The sequence below is a fragment of the Pygocentrus nattereri genome, chromosome 28, assembly GCF_015220715.1.
Source record: "Pygocentrus nattereri isolate fPygNat1 chromosome 28, fPygNat1.pri, whole genome shotgun sequence".
NCBI lineage: Eukaryota > Metazoa > Chordata > Actinopteri > Characiformes > Serrasalmidae > Pygocentrus > Pygocentrus nattereri.
The window spans coordinates 16,232,645-16,252,242 of record NC_051238.1 but is presented as its reverse complement, the minus strand read 5'-3'; the positions used below and the strand labels follow the sequence as shown (position 1 = coordinate 16,252,242).

The window sequence follows — 19,598 nt, the reverse complement described above, 5'->3', positions numbered from 1 at the left end:
CTTACTCTCTGTGAGACACAATAGCCATTCCCACATCTAAAATCCTTCTAGCAGCCTACAGAGATATAGACAAATACTGCACAGATACACACACATGTCCTAGTGTATGTTACAATATTGTTATTCCAACATTCGCTGCTGTAAAAGACCTTCTTCCACCAGACAACAGCATTGCAGGGCGACAGTAAAACAAGCAAAAGGAAATACAGCATCTGCTGTGTACTGCCTGTGCTTTAGTGAGATTGATACGTTCTTTTCTAATCTGTTGCTTGCAGCAGTGTTTTTGCGACACTGTGAATTATCACCTTTAGTTCAATTTGAAAATGCAACTTTCAAAAGCTACATTTAAAAACGTATTACCAACATCTTTTGATGCCACTGCTCTATAAGGCCCACATTAATTTGCAGTATATTGGATTTAAATTTGAGGCGTAGGCATGTATTACAGTTCCTCTTTGGAGCTTAACTACTTGTGTGAAATCGATTTGGGTAAAAAGGATTAATTTCACAGCACGTGGTCTCTAGATGGCACTGTCGTTCCTTTTATGCTGCTCCTTTACAAATGGCTAACACCAGCTCAAAAACTACACACACACAACTGCCTGCACTTAAGAATTCATTCTTTTGGCAACAAGTGCTTTAACATGCAGGGTTATCGTTTTGGGTTTAATTTCAATGTTTTGTCTTTTTACCCAGTCTCTCTTCATGTGGTTCAGATTCTATGCTTTAAAAAGCTACGATTCACTGGAAAAGGTTTCATTGAAAGAAATACTATCTTGGCAAGCAGGATCATCTTGAATGCTGGACATTTCTATTTCTTTTCAGTCATTATTTTTGTCTAGTGAAATTATCTGTCAATGGAATGAGACAGGTAAACAAGGAAAACTGACCTGAAATAAGTTGTATAGGCATATAATATTCTAAAAAAAATTGAATCAGAAATTTTCAACATATTTGAAAAATTTAAGATGATTTTACTTAACGTTATCATTTTTATCTTGTTGTTTTCTGGTTTTGAAAAGATACATGAAATATGGACAGCACTTGATTGATTTATTAAGTGCAGATGCTAGGAGCATATGTGTGCACATCTTAAAAGATACTCAATTGCTCAGTTATTTTATTCTAGTTTATAAAGTTCAACTTTATTCTAGCTTGTTTTTTTAACAATTTTTTGTTAGACATCTTATGTCAATGAGCAGGAAAGCCTGTTTATTATTTTTTACCATTGTTTTGTATGTACTTTCAGCTCTGTTACCAAAAAGTATTTGTTAGTTAAAAGGTAATCAAGCTTTGCCACTTGTTACTCAGCTCTGGTTACTCAGCTCAATCTGCTCTGAGCTAATACTGAAGAAGAGAGAGCGAGAGCAAGAGAGAGAGAGAGAGAGAGAGAGTTAGAGAGAGAGAGAGAGAGAGAGAGAGAGAGAGAGAGAGAGAGAGAGAGAGAGACTCCCTTACTTACTGAGTGAAGGAAGGCACAAGGGGCAGGACCACCTAACACGTGTGCCCAACCCCCCTTTTCCCTCCTCTAAACACACACACACTCTGTACCTCTCTTGAGCTTTCTTTTGCGGTGTCTCAGAGAGTTGTGTGTGCTGCCGCTGGTTCGACGCCTCTCTCCATTCTGCCAGGGTGTGAGTAGTTAGAGTGTGAGGTAGACTGAACCTATTAGACCGACTCCAGCTGTGTGGAGGAGCCCCGCACTTTTGTTCGAATCACTTCCATTCAGACGATTGAAGACATCATGAAGTTTGAGCTGCTGCTGTTTGCCCTGGTTGGGCCTTTCTGTGCCATCACACACGCAAGTAAGGCAATACACACACACACACACACACACGCCATACACGCACACACGCCATACACGCACACACGCCATACACTCTTCTCATGAAATTTGAATTCATTTTGTAATTTCACTCTTTCATCCCTCCCTCTCTCTCTCTCTCTCTCTCTCTCTCTGACTCTTTCATTCATCTTGCCTGCACTCACACAGCCTTACTTTCAGGCTGCTTCTCAATGCCTCAGACTTTTTACTCAAAACTCAAAACTTGACCTCAGTACTCAGATGAGACCTTTATTCCTTCTTCTTCTTTTACTCCTCCTTCTCTAACGTTTTGTCTGTGAAGTTTGCGGATAATGAGCCTTTGCAGCTTTACTTTCTTCTTTTCATTCTTTTGCTCAGTCTTTTCTATTGGCTTGTTCCCCCTCCCTTTCCTGAATGGAGGGATGATGGCTTGTTCAGAGCCTTAGAATGGCAGTTTCTTAATGAGGGAACTTTTTAAGTGGTTGATTTTTTTTGGAATATTTTTCTTTTCCAAAAGTTTTTTTTCTTTATATAGTTACTTTTTAATCCATGACATAGTAGCAAAAATCTCTGACTTTAAACTTGGTTGAATTGAGAAAACTATGTTCTAACAGACTCTGTTATTACCTTTCACTGGCATTCAAGCGTTCATCTCGCTCTTATTTTTTGGGCCCACTTATAAGAATATGATGTAATGGTGGTATGTGTCTTGGCTCAGTTTTCACAGGAAGATCTCTCTCTCTCTCTCTCTCTCTCTCTCTCTCTCTCTCTCTCTCTCTCACTGGGCAGGGTTGTGTGTGCATATTAATAGAGCTGGCCCTATATTTAAGAATAGCATTTGGTGTGCAGGGAACAGGCTGGTCAGACTTCTTGTCTGGAGCAATGGGGAGAGAGAGAGAGAGAGAGAGAGAGAGAGAGAGAGAGAGAGAGAGAGAGAGAGAGAGAGAGAGAGAAAGACTCAAATTATGCCCATGCAGGGCGTGTACCCCCCCCCCCCTCTCTCTCTCTTTCTCTCCCTCTCTGCTCTGTCCGTTCTTACATGTAGCCATCTTTGGCAGGGTATCAAACTTTCACCCCATGGGGGCTTGTGTGTAGGCTTATGTGTTGGGGGTGAGGGGGTTATTTTTAAATTGCCACCTTTAGAGACACAATATCAAACGTATTACAATCTTGCAAACTTCACAAAGCTAAGGCAATAAATATTTTTCCTATTATCATTATACTTATATAGACTAATATATACCTGTACTAATATATTACACTATATCACACTAATAATCTTATCAGTAATGGCTACATAGTAGGTGTGAATTTACCATGATATACCAAATCTTGGGTGGCCATTTCAAAGACATGTTTTTTGTTAAAGTGGAAACATGTTAACACAGCCTCTACTGGGAACAGCTTTAAACGTGTCATTTTTCTGCACATTATACTTCATAAATTTAAATTATTTGCTAGACATATTGGCAAAAAAGCATAGAATATAAAAGGTGCTATAACTTTTACACATGCAGGATTTTATTTCTTTATTTTCCCCTAATCTGTTAAAATCAGCAAATAAAGAGTAATTGTAAATGTAAATGAGGATGTGAACTCAACAAAACACATTATTTAAACGGGGGCATTGTTTTTTTTTTACAAATGTATGTGTGTATATATATATATATATATATATATATATATATATATATATATATATATATATATATATATATACATACATACTGAGTGTATATAATGACTTTAAAGGAGGGGCGTTGAAGTTCATTCGGAAGGAATAAATGTACCGTCTCAATATTTGTGGAATTATGTTGTTTGGGCCACAGAACAGATTCCACATGAATATTTATATGCCTAGTTACAGCAATCATGACTGCTAATAACAATAATTCAGTACTGAGTATGTAGCTAAATCTGTTTAGCTGTACAGTGTTTACTTGCTATAAGCTATGTACTGCTGGACGCTATCAAAACCTTGTAAGTCTGTTTTTGAAACCACTGGAAGCTCTTTACATTGTTTAAACATTTTATGATGAATGGAGTTACCATTTCAGAAATATGAGATTTTGCTATGATGACACGTAGCTTCCGAAGCACACACTGACTCTTAGAGTACTGGTGGACATCAATGTGTGTGTGTGTGTGTGTGTCTGTTGCACTAGCTGCCAAGAGCTGTTAGCTACATTGAAGGTAATGGACTTCCTTAGCTGCTCAGTTCTGTTCTTTAGACTTTCAGAAAGCAGTGCTGATGTTGATCTCTTCAGTCTAGACGAGACAGAGCTTCACTAATGCTCTCACTCTCTCTCTCTCTCTCTCTCTCTCTCTCTCTCTCGCCAAGTATTTGTAGTTGGCATGTCCTACTCCATTCCATCCTTCCTTCTCTCCTGCTTCTACACTGTTAAAAAGATGTTTTTTCAAGGGTTCTTCAGTAAAGACAATGGTTCTATACAGAACCTTGAACATTCAAAGAACCAATTGCATGCTTAAAGGATTCTTGCATGATTTGCATTTGCATGATTAATTGGTTCTTCAGATTGATAGAGGATGTGTGAAAATGAACAAAATGTGTAATTTGACAAGGGGTGTCCAAACTTTTGCATGCTGTATGCAATAGCCTAGTCTGAGGAGTGTAACCTCTAAAATAAAGTTCTTTGCATTATGCAATAGAAGAGCTGCCTTTGGTTTATTCTAGAACCTTTCAGTGGATGGTTCTTTGGAGAACCAGCTTTGTAAATGACTAGTGAATGTAAAGAACCGTTTTAAAGGTTAAAGAACTTCCGTATAATGTAAAGGTTTTAGGAATAAACCCTCAAGGCCCAGTCATACTAGAGTATATTAATGAAATTTTGTGAAACTAATTGATTTCTGTGGAGTATACTGGCTCAGTGAGTGATTTTGCATTGCAGACTTCTGGGACAAGTAAATTCAATGTCTGAAAATTTGCAGTGAGTTTGAGTCTGTGTCCTAAGAATGAATGTGTTCATCAGGAGTCTGTGTTACTATGTTTACTTTTGTGGTTTAACTGTTTGTGGTAGGTGAGTTAGTCAACTTGCTACCTGCAGTGTTAGCTCCTTGGCTGACTGCATCTGCACACAAGTCATTCCACTGCCGCCAGCCATATCATCTTTATATTGTTGTTATATATTTGTGCAGCACTATACTGTCATGAGAATATAATCATCTGAAAATAATTCTTGCTAACTTCACCAAAATTAAGGATTTTAGATTGTCGCTAAACAGCTTTGGCCACGCCCATCTCACAAGTCAACAGGAACTAAAATGTCTAGTGTGACTGATTTTTAACTAGTGTTGTACTTGATCATATGAAGTTTCTTTAAAATCTACAAAACCTTCTTTACACTCACACAAAAAGCACAAATATCTTTCAAACATGTTTCAGTAGAGAACTGAAAGGGGTCTTCTTCTCTGGCACTGTTCAATAACCTCATGTTCAGTAGTTTCAATATTTAGGTAGAAATGTGGTCTAATTTCATCCACAGAGAATTCCAGTTCCACTCAAACTGCACTGAAATGTATTAATTGAATATTCCGCTGAGGTAAAGTCAGTTTGTACTGACTGATTTGATTGAATGGGAATGTGTGGCATAATTGAACTCTATCCATACAATCATATATTTTTGAGTCTATACACAAGACCACTGTTCTAAGTTGTTAATGTTTTGACGGGAAAGGAGAGACCCTCAGCACTGAACTTCTTACTCTGGAAGTGTGTGTATATATTGCAGGTGATATGTGGGCTGTAACTGTGGCCTGTTCTCCAGTCGCACATTAAGGAGGAGTGCATGCATGTGCACAGATAAGAAGGATTTTCCATCCATTCTGTCATCCTTTCACTGCCTGCTTCACAACACACAAGACTGTGCGTGTGTGTGCGTGTGAAGGGGAGTGAGTGAGGTTTTATGTGTGTGTCCCTCCCCAACACAACTAGCACAAAAACATTCCAGTTGCACACTCCCTCACACACACACACACACTCCCTCACACACACACACACACACACACACACACACACACACACACACACACTCCCTCACACACACACACACACACACACACACACACACACACACACACACACACACACACAACTCTGATTGAAAGACAAAATTCTAAATGGCCACTCCCCCAACACACACATACAATTTGCAGCGGCAGCTGATTGTGATGCTGATAGTGAGTGGGACTCTCTCTCTTCCCTTCGTTGTCTCCCTCTTTATCTCTCTCCCTCTCTGTTTCTCTTCCTTTATTTGTCTTTTCCACTGTCTCTATCTCTCCCTCCCATCACTCTTTCCTTTCCTTTTCTTTCCTTTCTTTCTGTCTAATGTTTTAACCCCGTTTTAAACGAAGAGCTTTCTCTTCGTTTCTTTCTTTCCCTTCATTTCTCTCTCTCCCTTCTCTCCCTTTCTGTTCTCCTTTCTTTGTTTCTGTCTTTATCTTTCTATTTCTCTCTCTTTATCACTATCTCTATCTCTGCCCCTCTCTCTTTCTCTATTCCTTTGCTTTATCTCTGTATTTCCTTCTTTCCTTCTTTCTTTCCCTTCCTCACTCTCTTTTCCTCTCTTTCTTTCTCCATCTCTGTCCTCTTTTCTTTGTTTCTGCCTCTCTCTCTCTCTCTCTCTCTCTCTCTCTCTCTCTCCCCCTCCTCTGTCCTTCTTTTCCCTTTTATGGTACTTTTTAGGGAAATTTGCAGGCTTGGTCATAATTACTCATTGGTATCATGGTGTCGATTTTCAGTGACACACTCAAACACACCACACACACATACACACACACACACACACACACACACACAACACACACAATCACACACCCATGGGTAGATGATGTCTTTTGGGTGTTCTGTTATCGGTGCAGCACTGCTGTTCCCACTGCCTGCCTGCTAAAGCCATTCACATTACTACAGCTGCATCCTCCTTACACTAGCCTACCACTGTACAGCCACACCCACCAACCCTGAGAGAAAGAAATTCAGACAGACAGACAGACAGACAGACATCTCCATTTTTGCAGCTGCTCAGGTTTTGACTTAATTTGAAAATGCTTGTTGTCTGTAACATTGTGCATAAGTCTAATGATAAATGGACCAAAATGACTTGAATAAAAGTTACACTTTCATTAAAAGTAAATGTTTTTTCCTTAAAGTTATTATTACAATATATATATTCTATATATATATATATATATATATATATATATATATATATATATATATATATATATATATATATATATATGATAGAATAAGAAGACATATTTACGTCAGTCATTGCCACTGCCCTGTGTGTGTTTGTGTGTGTGTGTGTGTGTGCGTGTGTGTATGTGTGTGCGTACAAGTTGTTTCATGGGAAGGAAACCATACTTAGAGCTAATTGTTGGGGTTCAGAGTATAATGAGACAATTGTTAACAGAGCCCGGTAGGCAAGAAGGACTGACTCCACACACACAAACACACACACACAAACACACACACACACACACGCACACACACACGCACACACACACGCACACACACACGCACACACACGCACACACACACACACACACACAATCCTCTCATCATTATTTTCACCACTACTTACACACACAAACACACACACACAAACACACACACACACACACACACGCACACACGCACGCACACACGCACGCACACACACACGCACACACACCCACACACACACACACACACACACACACACACACACACACACACACACACACACACACTCCCACACACACACACCCACACACACAATCCTCTCATCATTATTTTCACCACTACTTACACACAGAAACACACACCATGAATAGTACACACAGTTCTTTTGCTCTGGGACCACCCCCTCCCATGCATGTCTGTGTGTTTTTGTACCAGTCTGTCGCTAATGGTGGTTTTGACCAAATGTAGCAGCACAGCATAATCAGAGAGTGCTGCGTAGCCTGCGTGGCCCAGCATGGATAAATATAGCACATATGCCCTCTCTGTCCCAGAGGTCCAACAGAATGAGGGCCTTCTGAATAACGGGAAAAAAGAAAGGAGTGACATCATCTTCTGCAGTACTTTCAGTCTAATGTCGGTTTTGTGCATCCAGTTGCCCACACTCTATTCTCTGGGGCTAAAAAAAGGCACATTAACCGAAAATGATCTGCAATTACAGCCCACTATTACAATCTACAGCTTTCACCTGATTCAACCTTAAGCTGCTGATTTTACAAGAAGCTCAGGTGCTCTCGCTGGATATGTTAAGTCTTGAAATGTTTTGTTGGCTTAGTGAGGGGCAGAATTTAAATCTTAGGACTTATTAGAATTAGCCAGGGTCTCTGTGTAAGTGAGGATCCCAAACATTAGTTTAGCACCGATACTTCCTTCCAACACTAGTCTGGAACATTCAGAAAAACCTCTAAATCAGCTTTCACACCATGGAGAGAATGTTCCAAATTCAGCATTGTCCTTTACATAACACGGCATGCTCTAGGTTTCTGAGGTCAATGATTAGGTTTGGAATACACATCCAAACACATATCTGCAGAAAGGAAGTGGCAGGATTGGACATACTTGTCTTAAACGCTAGTTGGATGCGTTATCAAAGACAGTGAAGTGTTAGTTTGGTCCCATAGGAAAGACTCTAAATGCTAGGTCATAAGGTAAGGCTGTAAACATTAGTTTAGTGTATTAAATGTCTAAAGTATTAGCGAGGATTCTAAATGTTAGTTTGGCCTGTTTGGCCACAGTGACCAGTAGTCAGGGATGTTATTGTAAAGGGTGGCTCCCCCACTCATATGGACTCCAGCTGGCCATCTTGCGCTGACCTTCAGAGCTGCTCTGAGAGCAGTTGTTCAGCTAGAGGATGCTGATGAGAGGAATACTTTCAGACATTTCTGGTTTTAAGAGAGAGAATTTTCCCAGATGAGACAGACGTATTATTTCCTCCCAAGGAACCTTACAAACCAGCTCCACCTACAGGAAGTGAGGTGGAGTGTTTGGAATGAGTGCTGACGCAGACGGGATATGAGCATGTCAGGGTGGGATTTAGGAGGGACGCATTGCCTTGTAGGTGTGGATAGGACAGCATGTGTGTGTGTGTGTGTGTGTGTGTGTGTGTGTGTGTGCGTGTGTGTGCGTGTGTGTGTGCACAAGTCTGCTGGGCATATGGAGGAACTCACTAGTGTTTCAAGAGACTCGAATCACGTCAGAAAATATTGACTCAACAGTCTACCACTCAAACTACAGAGTGAGAGCAATAGACATACATACATATCTAGAGACAGACAGAAACAGGACATGTTTTAAATACATGTTTAAAAAGTTTTATTTTGAAGGCCTGAAAGTCTAAAGACATGAATCCAGAGTCTCATTCATCATTCTCTTAACTACTTAATTATTTTCCTAACACACGGTGAGTGACTGTGTTCACATCAGGAGGCAACAAGCCGCTAATGTGTTCAGGGCTGTTCTTGTTATGACATGGATATGTACACTGCTCAGCTTCAGACAATGCGTATTATAAGCGTATCTCAGATTTGCTTAAAATATCACAGCTGTTTAAAAGTTTCTGTGTGATACTATTGGGAATAATAACGAAAAGCTGGAAGGAGCAAAACGTTCCGAGAGCATAAGCTCGAACTACAGAACCCCATGTCCACGAATGGTCTGCTGAATATTTACACAACCTTGTATGCTTTAGATGTTGGCATTGAAAATACTGTTGTTCTATGCCTCATAGTGGTGCTGACCGATGCTAGCATACAGAAATGGAAAACGTTGCCATGGTGACAACGTTACAGGTGAAAATGGACAAGAGCTTTAGCAATGTTGCTTCCTCATTTAGGTTAAAGAAAAAGTCAAGAGGATGCTCTATGCTTTTTTCCTTTATGTTATAAAATACTGGGTGATCCTGGACTTCAACAATGAGTTGCTTGGCATTCATTCTCTTATGCAGTTGATAGCAAAGGTTTGGAAAAATGATCTCCCTTACCGCTGCAGTCTACAAAACATTGCTGTTAGTGGTGGCTAAATTTTATGGTATGGCTCCACTGAAAACAATACGGTTGCTGTTGACCATCTACCACCATCGTGTAAACTGGTGGTCACCAACCCTAGTCCTGGGGATCTACCTTCCTGCAGAGTCTAATTCCAACCACAACCTGCCGCACCTGCTCCAGCTAATCACCACCTTCAGAGGTTCTCTACTGGCTGGGTCAGATGCAGACTGTTAGGAAAAGAGGAGAGGCAGCATTTTAGTTGCAGGTCAAAACTAAACTCTGCAGGAAGATCTCCAAGAGCAGGGTTGGTGACCACTATTGTAAACACACTGTCAATATTGTCACTACAGTCACATCTCTGTGTCATAATTCATTTAGATAAAGTTGAGAATCTATTTATTGTTTGTCGCCCTGTTGCTGTGTTGCTTGTTGAGGCTACACACTGCCTACTACCTTAGGAAATGACTGGCCAACTGTTGCTGTGTAATTGGCATATCCACCCAGAAATGTATTCTTTTGTAGCAACTGTTGTGAGGTTAAGCAACCTTTATAGGACACTGGCCAAATTCCCATTTAACATAATTGGAAGTTGAAGCACACATGCAATTTTTCTCAAAACGCTACATAGTTAATAACAGAATAATAAGTTTGCCGGTTAATGGATTAAAATGCTTATTATTTATACTGTTTATCTGTCATCCTTTCTTTCAGGTACTCTGGTGGTGACCACAGCACAGGACCTGGCCAGTGTGACAGAAACTGTTAGAGAAGCTATTGATGCTACAGAGCCACCAAAGGAGCAGGTCACAACAGTAGCTCCAGAGGAAGCTGTCAATGAAGTATCTGTACTACCTGCTACTAAAGCTGCTGTGACAGAAACAGAAGCACAAGTAACTGATACAGAAGCTCCAGTCGTATCCACAGTGGTAGCTCCAGATGGGCCTACTGTCACAGAAGCTACACCTGAGCCTGATGAGACAACAAGTGTGGTAGTAACAGTGGCAGCTGTAGGGACAGTGGCAGCTGTAGGGACAGAGCCAGCTGTAGTGACAGAGGCAAAAGAAGAGGAAAATGCAGCTCCAGAGGCCGAAGCAGAGTTAGAGCAAGAGACTGCAACACAGGCAGATGTGGAAGTGGAAGATTCAGGTATGAAAAAAACATCTGCATTTGTTTTCGTACATTGTCAAACATGAGGTCACACATATGTCCTAGATGTATTTAAGGAATGGTTTGGCGCAAAAATGAATTCATACGATTTTCCAATTACCCCAGATATAGTTGACCAGCTAAGACATATTCGGTGCCCGAATTTCGGTTCTTTAATTTAGTGCTTGAGCTACAAGGCTGATGTTGCTAACAAACACTGGAGATCAATAGTCACCGTAAATACATCACCAAAACTTCTCCCAAACAACTTCTAGGTCTTTAATGTTGAGCAGACTCTCTGATGTGGATTAAGACACAGTATGATTTATTGTGATCTATAAAAATCAACAAAACTTCACAGTGTAGTTGAACGCTGCAGCTAGCTATCAGACAACAAGGTTTTTACTGACTCCGTCGCAAAATCAGACTCCCCTCCTCATTCACGGAAATCACGCAGATATATGGACTCAAAGGTACATCTTCAGTTTGAAAAGTCAAGATTCATTTTTGTTAATTTATAAAAATAAACAGCTATTGCGTAGAATCCATATGCCTGTGTGACATGCGTACACGTGAAAAGGAGTCAGCATTTGGCTTTGGCAATATTAATTTTAGCTTTCTGAACTGAAGTCTGAACTTAATAAAGACCTGGCTGCAGTTTGAGAGTTTTGGGGATGCATTTATAGAAAAGATTCGGGTGACTATTGACTTATTATGTTATGTATAATGTTATATAATGTTAGCCTTAGTACCAGTGCTAAACTAAATAAGAACTAAAGAGTTGTGTTCATTCAACCGTTCCTTTAAATATATTTGCATAAAAGAATTAGTTACATAATTATGTAATAGAATCTTTCTAAGCCTAACCCTAAACCTATTCCTAAATTTAGAATTAAGTGTTTTGCACTTTCCGTTAAAATAAATCATGTAGCCTTTGAAAAATACACTTTACAAACAAACACACAGATACATAAACATGACTTACTAGATTCCTAACTTTCTCACTCTTTCCCTATAGGCTTGAGTACAGGCCATGTGGTGGGCATTGTGATTGGTGCCCTGGTAGCTGTGGTCATCATCATCGCTGTGATAGTTGTGGTGGTCAGGAGGATGGGCCAATACTCGTAAGTGCACCATAAATACCAGCTTTTTCAAAATGCATGAGAAATGTGCATGTAAACACTGTATGATTTTCTATGTTCTAGGGCTGCAAAGAAACGAAAACCTCAAAAACAAGACGGCATCATGATCTCTGTAATTTCGCTATTCGTTGATTGATTGCTAATCCTTTGTTAATTAGTATAATCTACTGATGGTTCTAAAACAATGTGACACAAATGATGCTGCAATCGCTCCAGTACACTATAAGCATGCAGGACAATATCGAATATGATCTGTTATGCTTATTTAAGGTTGTAATTAGAATGCTTAACAAGTATGAGGAATTCTGTCTTTGTTGTAGTAAATTGATCAGAACAGGATGTGTGTGACAATTGATATTGTGCCAGAGCACTGTACGTCTAGAAACACAATAACCATTGCTCATACCATGGAAGTGAATGCCCAACACTTGTTTACAAAGGATACAACAAACTGTAACGCTTTCACGATTTCATCCAGAAATTTACACCAGCACTGTTCTTACTAGCATTCACAATCTAGGATGCTATTGTGCAAGGTCAAAATAGTCACAAGGGTCACGATCTGTAATGGAAGCCTGAGGACAAAAACAGAAAGTTTATTAATAGCTGACACAACCATGTGGAATATTCAATCAAATGTCTGTTAAAATATCTGTTTAAATACTTGAAACGATCAACTAGAATGTTTGGTTCAAATAGTCCAATCAAGCAAACAAGCAGAATGTGTGGTTCACCAACATGCCCAAAGTTTTATTACATTTCTATAACTTAAGAATAGCTCAACCAGTTTGCACTGATGTCCCTGTAATTACTGTGTAATAAGCCATAGTATGTAATAAGCCTGGGATTTTAAAGATTTAACTGAGCCATTTACTGTGGAACAGCAACACAGTGTCACACAATAAATCTGTACTAACAGCAATCCAAGACTAAAATGAAAGGAGGGGTGATCATTCTAAGCAGTATTCTAAATGTTTTGTTGAACTAAATGCCAATAACTTTAAAGTAATATTGATAACAATTTAATTGCTACTAGTACAGCTTTGTGCTGTTAACTATTCATACAACGCCATGATGCCCCTTGTATTTTTACCCCTTTTACATACTGATCCACTCTTTAGTTTTTGTTTTTTTGCTGTCGTGAATTCTGAGCAGGGGTCTCACGAGTCTGTTGAGGTCAGTGTGAGAGTGTGAGGGAGTGAGTGCACTGGTTGGTGGTGAGTCAGTGTGGTATTTTTGGTGCGGTGTGTCCTTGTACTAAATTTTCTTGCTCTTTTCAGCCCCTGAAAAGGAAGGCAGCGCGACAGGAAGAGAAGAAGAAAAAGTTCTTGAAATTCTGAACTACTGAACCGACGTCATTTCCTGTCATTAAACAAAAAGCAAGCTAGGAGCACTCTGAACCATCCAGGACTATGAGGACGGTGTACTCACGCTCCCTCCCCACCACCACCAACCACAGAGCTATTGATATGGATGCTCTGCCCAACCCCCATCATCTCCCCTATGTGTACCCCCCTCCCCCACCCCCTCACTACCAAAGATTGAGACAGGAAGTCAAACCGACCCTCTGTGTTCTTAGGCACAGTAATGTAAAGGAAAAGAGAGAGAGGAGGAATGTGAATGTGCAGACACACCTCACAGAGTCAGGGTCTGGAAAGAGGACCTAATGAACCACATTAACAAACACACACATACCAGCAACCTTAATATCTGTCGACATATCTCTTAAAAACTAGGGAGAATTATAGGCAATGAAATAAATACATACATTTCTGTATTTATACCAGAAGATGGAGATCATAAACAATAAAAGTCTCAAATCGTCGCTGTCATATCAAAACCGTGTACCATCCTCTTTTTTTTTAGGTTTTTAACTTTTCTGATATGCAAGGGAAATATATTTCCATATGTTTTTCAAAAGATGTGTCAGGTTTGTAATAAATTTTGACATATGTGAATTTAGAAATGGACACTATTACGTTTATTACATCTACATAAGTGCACATATGTAAATGTATTGCCATATATGCATATATTGTCATATATTTCATTATTAAAAATGGCACAGGTAGACATATTTGGAACATATATTTTAAAACATCACGTATATTGCACATATATTTTTAATATGAGCAAATGTATGTGCATATAATTTTCTTCCATGTAGGTATTATTGTTTACACCATTGGAAAACACCAGCTCCCCTTTACATTGTGTGAACATTTCACAGTAATGGACCAACAGAAAAGGTCCAAACTAAAATAATAGCTTGTTACATTGATGTACATTCAGGTTAAGAACATGTTGTCATTCTTAAGACCTGAGTTTTTGTTACAACAGCGACAAAACACAATCTTCATCTGCCATTATCTTAATTTTCATAGCATTCTGCATATCGTTAGCATGCATGCACACACATAGACGCTCTATGCACATTCTTTTCCAATCACAATGACAGGTCAACTGAAATGTCCGGCAGTAGAATGAAGCAATAAAGACAGCTTATCACCAGATTCTAAACAGGAGACTGTAAGCTGTTATAAGCTGTCACAAGCAGACTCTGTTAGGATGTCTTACGCCTGGTCTTAGTGTAGCTTTGACTGTTGAATAAAGTTTGTTTCGTATGTAGATGTAACTTGACATTCTAGTAGCTTTAACTGTGGCATTTAAAGCCTTAATCCGGAGCTGTGAACCTTAGCAGAGGGGCTAGCACCACTGACTTGGGGACAGCTGGATACTTCCTAAAAATGGCTTCTTTAATGTGAAACTGAATTGACTGTGTTTGTTAACAGCCTCCCTTACCAATAGTAAATCTCATCTCATTTTGCGTTTCCCAAATTTGGACTATATTTACAGATGTAAAAAGCCTGTAGACACCATCTCTATCTGCTGTCTACAATATGTGGTCTGGCCTTCAGATTTGTGTACTGACCTCTGGTTCACTGGACTAGAAGTGGTTCTTTTTGCTGCATTTTTAAGGGGTGTGTGAGTTATGCTCTGCTTGCTTTAAGAGATCAATAATACATGCACTGACTGATAAACAATGTTTGGTAGAAAAGGCCTTTAGACACTGCAACCGTTTGCAACGATGCTTGATTTGCCTTTTTTATGCTTCATAGTCCACATGCCAAGTCCTTTTACTGTCTGCTTTCAACAAAAGGCATTTTATTTAATTGCAGTGTTTTTTCTCCCTTTTTGGATGTTCATACTGTTTAAATAAAAAAGTGAAAAAAGAACAGTGTGAATTTCTTCAGTATTGGGGGTCTGGGGGTTGTCAACCTGAAATTAAAATTTACCTTTTTTAAAATCTTTTTGGCTAATGACTCGTATACCATAGCAACTGCCTAGCTATATCTTAGCAACCACCTGGAATACCATAACAACCATCTAGCAACCACCTAGCAATACCCTAGCAACCTTCACAGGTAACATAACAACCACCTAGCATTACCTTAGCAACCACTTGGGATACCACACCAACTGCCTATCAATCACCTGGGATACCATACCACATGCCTAGTATCACTTTAGTAACCACCTTGGACACCATAGCAACCTCCTAACAACACCCTACCACCTAGGATACTATAGCAACCACCTTGCAAAATCAACAGCAATCACCTTGAATTTCACAGCAACTACGTATCAACACCCTAGCAACCATATGAAATACCATAGCAACCACATTATTCTAGTTTTCTCTTGTTAGCTCATGTCCCTAATCATGTTAAACTCCTGATATAAGGAGTAAACTCCTTACATTATTTCATTTAAATGCCACAGTTTTCTTGCAATCTTCCACCAAAGTGTAATGACTTTTGCTCACCTCTAAAACTACTGATTTTAGATTTTAGACATGATGCCTCAGAGGGCAGGGAAAATAATATTATCCAATAATTTTATGCTTCCTCTCCCCTTCCCACCATCCCCAGCTATCATCAAGTGAAACGCTCTGAGACCCTCCCTGATATTGTATTTCACTGGAAAATTAAGGAGAGTACGGAGGTATGGAGAGATGAGGAGTTATGACATATGGATATTTTTGGTTGGTGGACTATTCTCCAGCAGTGACACTGAGGTGTTTAAAAACTCCAGCAGCACTGCTGTGTCTGATCCACTCATACCAGCACAACACACAATAACACACCACCACCAGGTCAGTGTTACTTCAGTGCTGAGAATGATCCACCACCCAAATAGTACCTGCTCTTTGAGGGTTCATGGGGGTCCTGACCACTGCTTTAGTGAGTTCTGAGCTGTGATGTCACTACTGTTGAGCTAGTATACTATACGGGTGTGGGTTACTTTGAAGTATTTATATTTGGTGTGTCATTGCTGCACATTTTTAACGTAGCATCAAGACGTTTATAAACATTAAGTTAACTTGAGGATGTTTGCGGACACTAACGCAATGTTTATATGAATACTAAGCAAAACTAGCCGTTATTATGCTGATTGTCAGTGGCAACATCATAACCAAGTCTTTCATTACTCCCCTCCCTCTCTCACTACCAACATGAGGTAGTGGTGGTCAGTTAAGTAAAGTGAGGCACATAAGGCTGGCACTTGTGTGTGTGTGTGAGTGTGTGCGTTTCCATGTGGTTTTAGGCAGCAGCCCAGGTTCTCTCTCTCTAGCTGTGAACAATGGGGCTCTTTTAGCATGAATCTCAGCCTCCCAGCTACAGAGGGGCTACCTAAAAATCCTGCACCGTTTCAAGTGGGGGGTGGGACACTTACTTCATATGTAATCATACGTACAAGCAAATAGGAGCAGGACAGTGTGGAGAAACTTCGATATAGAACGCAGAACATTGACAAACTGTAACAGTGACTATCAGTCACTGATTAATACATGCAGATTAATGCACATATGAAAACACACAGATAGAAGACAGAGACGAGCTCTCCCACACTGCCATAAATTCCCTCTCCCTCGCGCTCTTGAATGCTCGCTGATAAACGATGCACTCCCTGGCATCAGCTTCCTCTGCTCATGGGCAACACCCACCTCACACGTACTATATCTGTTTGAGTGTGTGTTTATCAGCGCTTGTTTTCCAGTGTGTTCGTGCTTGCAAGGGCAGAGCGGGGGGGCTATTTCAGCCAGGCTCATGTTTACCTCAAAGCTCAGCACACTGGGAGCCTGTGAGAAACACCCTCCAACACACACACACACTGATGGTGTCCTTGCTATGGTGTACGGTGTATCAGCAGAAGTGGGCGGAGGGGCACATGACGGTGAGGGAGTTCGGTTTCAGACTAACAGCTGAGGGTACCAGGGTTTACTTCTGTAGACTAACTACACATGGTGACAGGCCAGCAAGCATGTAGTCATGTTCATTTCATTGTTCACACACGCAGTGCATTTAGGGTCTTCAGTTTTGGTCTTAGTGTTTGTGCCACTCATGCATCCATCATCAGAGTGTATATTGCTGGTGTCGGAACAAAACCTTGTATCTCCAAAATAGTAACTTTACAGTTGAAGGAAAAAAAGACATAATTTAAATATAAGTCAATGGAACCAGACTTGTTTCCAAGTAATTTTGGGCCTTTTGTTTTGGCCCATTCATCATGAAATTTACCAACAATGTAAAGAACAACTGGAATTTTCAAATTATCATTACTTACAAACAACAAAAATGGAGTTATTTAAAATCTATGTATTGTATTATATTAGCCCAAAAGTAATGTCTTATTATCAATCTGTAAATACACTGTGCATACAGCAAAACTAAACAGGAACTGCACTTAAAGTGAAACCTTGTAAAAGTTGCTGTGTTATATTTTTGCAACATGGTGACCTGATCAAATCAAACGGATTAGTCCCTGTCTGTCAGCACAATGTCACAGTACTTTCATAAAGATATGGACATCTGCAGTTGCTGTGTAAATACGAAATTACGAAATCTTTGGTAAAGTTATCATGCCACCATCAATGGTAGACTACAGCTGACTAAATGTTTGAAAACCAGCATTTCCTGTGTAATAGTGTGTGCAAATAGTCTTGTTTGAAAAACAGCAAATCACTATTACACATGTGTAACTATACACGACAAAATATATTGTTACATCTGCCAAAATGCAGTTTTGAGCCCTGCTGGTGACATCCTGTATAAATAAAAACAATGCATGGCCACAACTTAGTAAGGCATGACAACAAGATAATTAAGTTGTGGCCGTGACTTAGAAGGGTATGATCTTGTTCTCACCCCTCACTAAATCATGGCCACAACTTAATTATCTCATTCCTGCACCTTGCTAAGCTGTGGCCATGCATTAGGCTCTCACTTCCACATGTTAATAAGGCGGGGCCACTCATTATTTTTATTTTCATAGGATGTCACCAGCAGGGCTCTATACATTTGGAACTAGATGAGTAAAAACAAAAATTGATGTACATGTGCATTTGAATATGCAGTACTTCTTCATCTACGTCTGATGGACTAGTTTTGTAGGATATTTGGAGTTTTAGTGAGATCTTTATGCTATGGAGCTGTGAGTGTGAGGGTTCAGGCCTTATCCTGCATGCACCAGGGCTTTACAGTCATTTATGGAACATTAGTGTTAAATGCAAACCAGTTTTTTCCTTGTAGCTCCTGTTTTCCAGGCAATTTCTCTTGATCTAATTGGAAAGTCCCCGTGCAGACTTCTCCTTTATAAAGAAAGTGTTTTATTCAATTTTTCGGGGGTTGTGAAATACTTTACACTTGTGTAGTTGCTGTCTTGGTCTGTATGCATTGTGGTAAAGACCTGTTTGATTTTTGGTAGCGTCTAAGCCACCCTTGTTATTGCATGCGAAAGTCTTTGCAACACCTGTGGGCAGCTGTTTACAGTCAAGACCAGATTTCTATCTCTAGTAGAACCGATAAAACTAAAAGCCGCGTCAGTGTTTCAAAAACAGATTAAATAAATAATTAAATACAATCTGACAAAAATAAATAAATTATAAAATAAATAATAAAATCTGACAAAAACATCATAAATATTTTGTACTATATGGCTCAACAGTATGGCTTTCTGCTGTGGATACTGTGCCTGCACATGCCTCCACTAGCTGCTTAAATAACAAGCTGACTGGTCCATTTTGCTCAAGGGTGGGACTTTCCTCATAAACAAACACCATGTTAAGTGTTAGGAGTTTTCTACTTTGTTTACCACCTGGTGAATAATGTCTCTGGACTTACATGAAAGATAAAACTTGAGGAATATTTATTGATGTAATGATATTTTACTTCCCATTATGTCACAGTATATCATTGATATTGCCAGCAGTGGCAGATCTGGAAAATTATTACTAGGCAGGGTGGCAGGGTGGCAATGTGAGTGTGAGGGGCGGGGAGGTGGAGAGAGGGTGGACAAATCTGCTGATCGCTGATAGTGAAACAACTCTTCTCTTGAAGGTGCGAACATTAGCCACACAATGAGGTGGAAACCGATGACGTGGCAGAAATTTTGGGGTGGCCAATCAGATTTCAGGGGTGGCACCTCGGCACCCCTTT

At 39.8% G+C, this 19,598-nt stretch overlaps 2 protein-coding genes across 4 annotated transcripts in view; one reads left to right on the top strand and one right to left on the bottom strand.

Annotated features, from left to right (window-relative positions):
- Window positions 1–19,598, bottom strand: part of kazna (kazrin, periplakin interacting protein a) — a 131,000-nt gene that overhangs the window by 87,596 nt on the left and 23,806 nt on the right. The window contains exon 1 of one of the 2 annotated variants that reach the window (XM_037535819.1): window positions 1,552–1,576. The exons of the other annotated variant lie outside the window; for it this stretch is intronic. The gene's annotated coding sequence lies outside the window, so the exon portion shown is untranslated. Of the gene's footprint in view, window positions 1–1,551; window positions 1,577–19,598 lie in introns of those variants that run through there. 2 annotated transcript variants of the gene reach the window in all.
- On the top strand, window positions 1,540–15,335 carry si:ch211-156j16.1 (uncharacterized protein LOC564557 homolog). 2 transcript variants are annotated; one of them, XM_017693508.2, is made up of 5 exons: window positions 1,540–1,805; window positions 10,523–10,957; window positions 11,976–12,081; window positions 12,163–12,211; window positions 13,380–15,335. In XM_017693508.2, exons 1-5 carry the CDS (start codon window positions 1,745–1,747, stop codon window positions 13,437–13,439), a joined length of 711 nt encoding a protein of 236 aa, XP_017548997.1. In that variant the 5' UTR covers window positions 1,540–1,744; the 3' UTR covers window positions 13,440–15,335. The 2 variants fall into 2 exon arrangements, with proteins under 2 accessions (XP_017548997.1, XP_017548998.1); XM_017693509.2 differs by lacking the exon at window positions 12,163–12,211 and having other exon boundaries at window positions 1,547–1,805; window positions 13,380–13,939.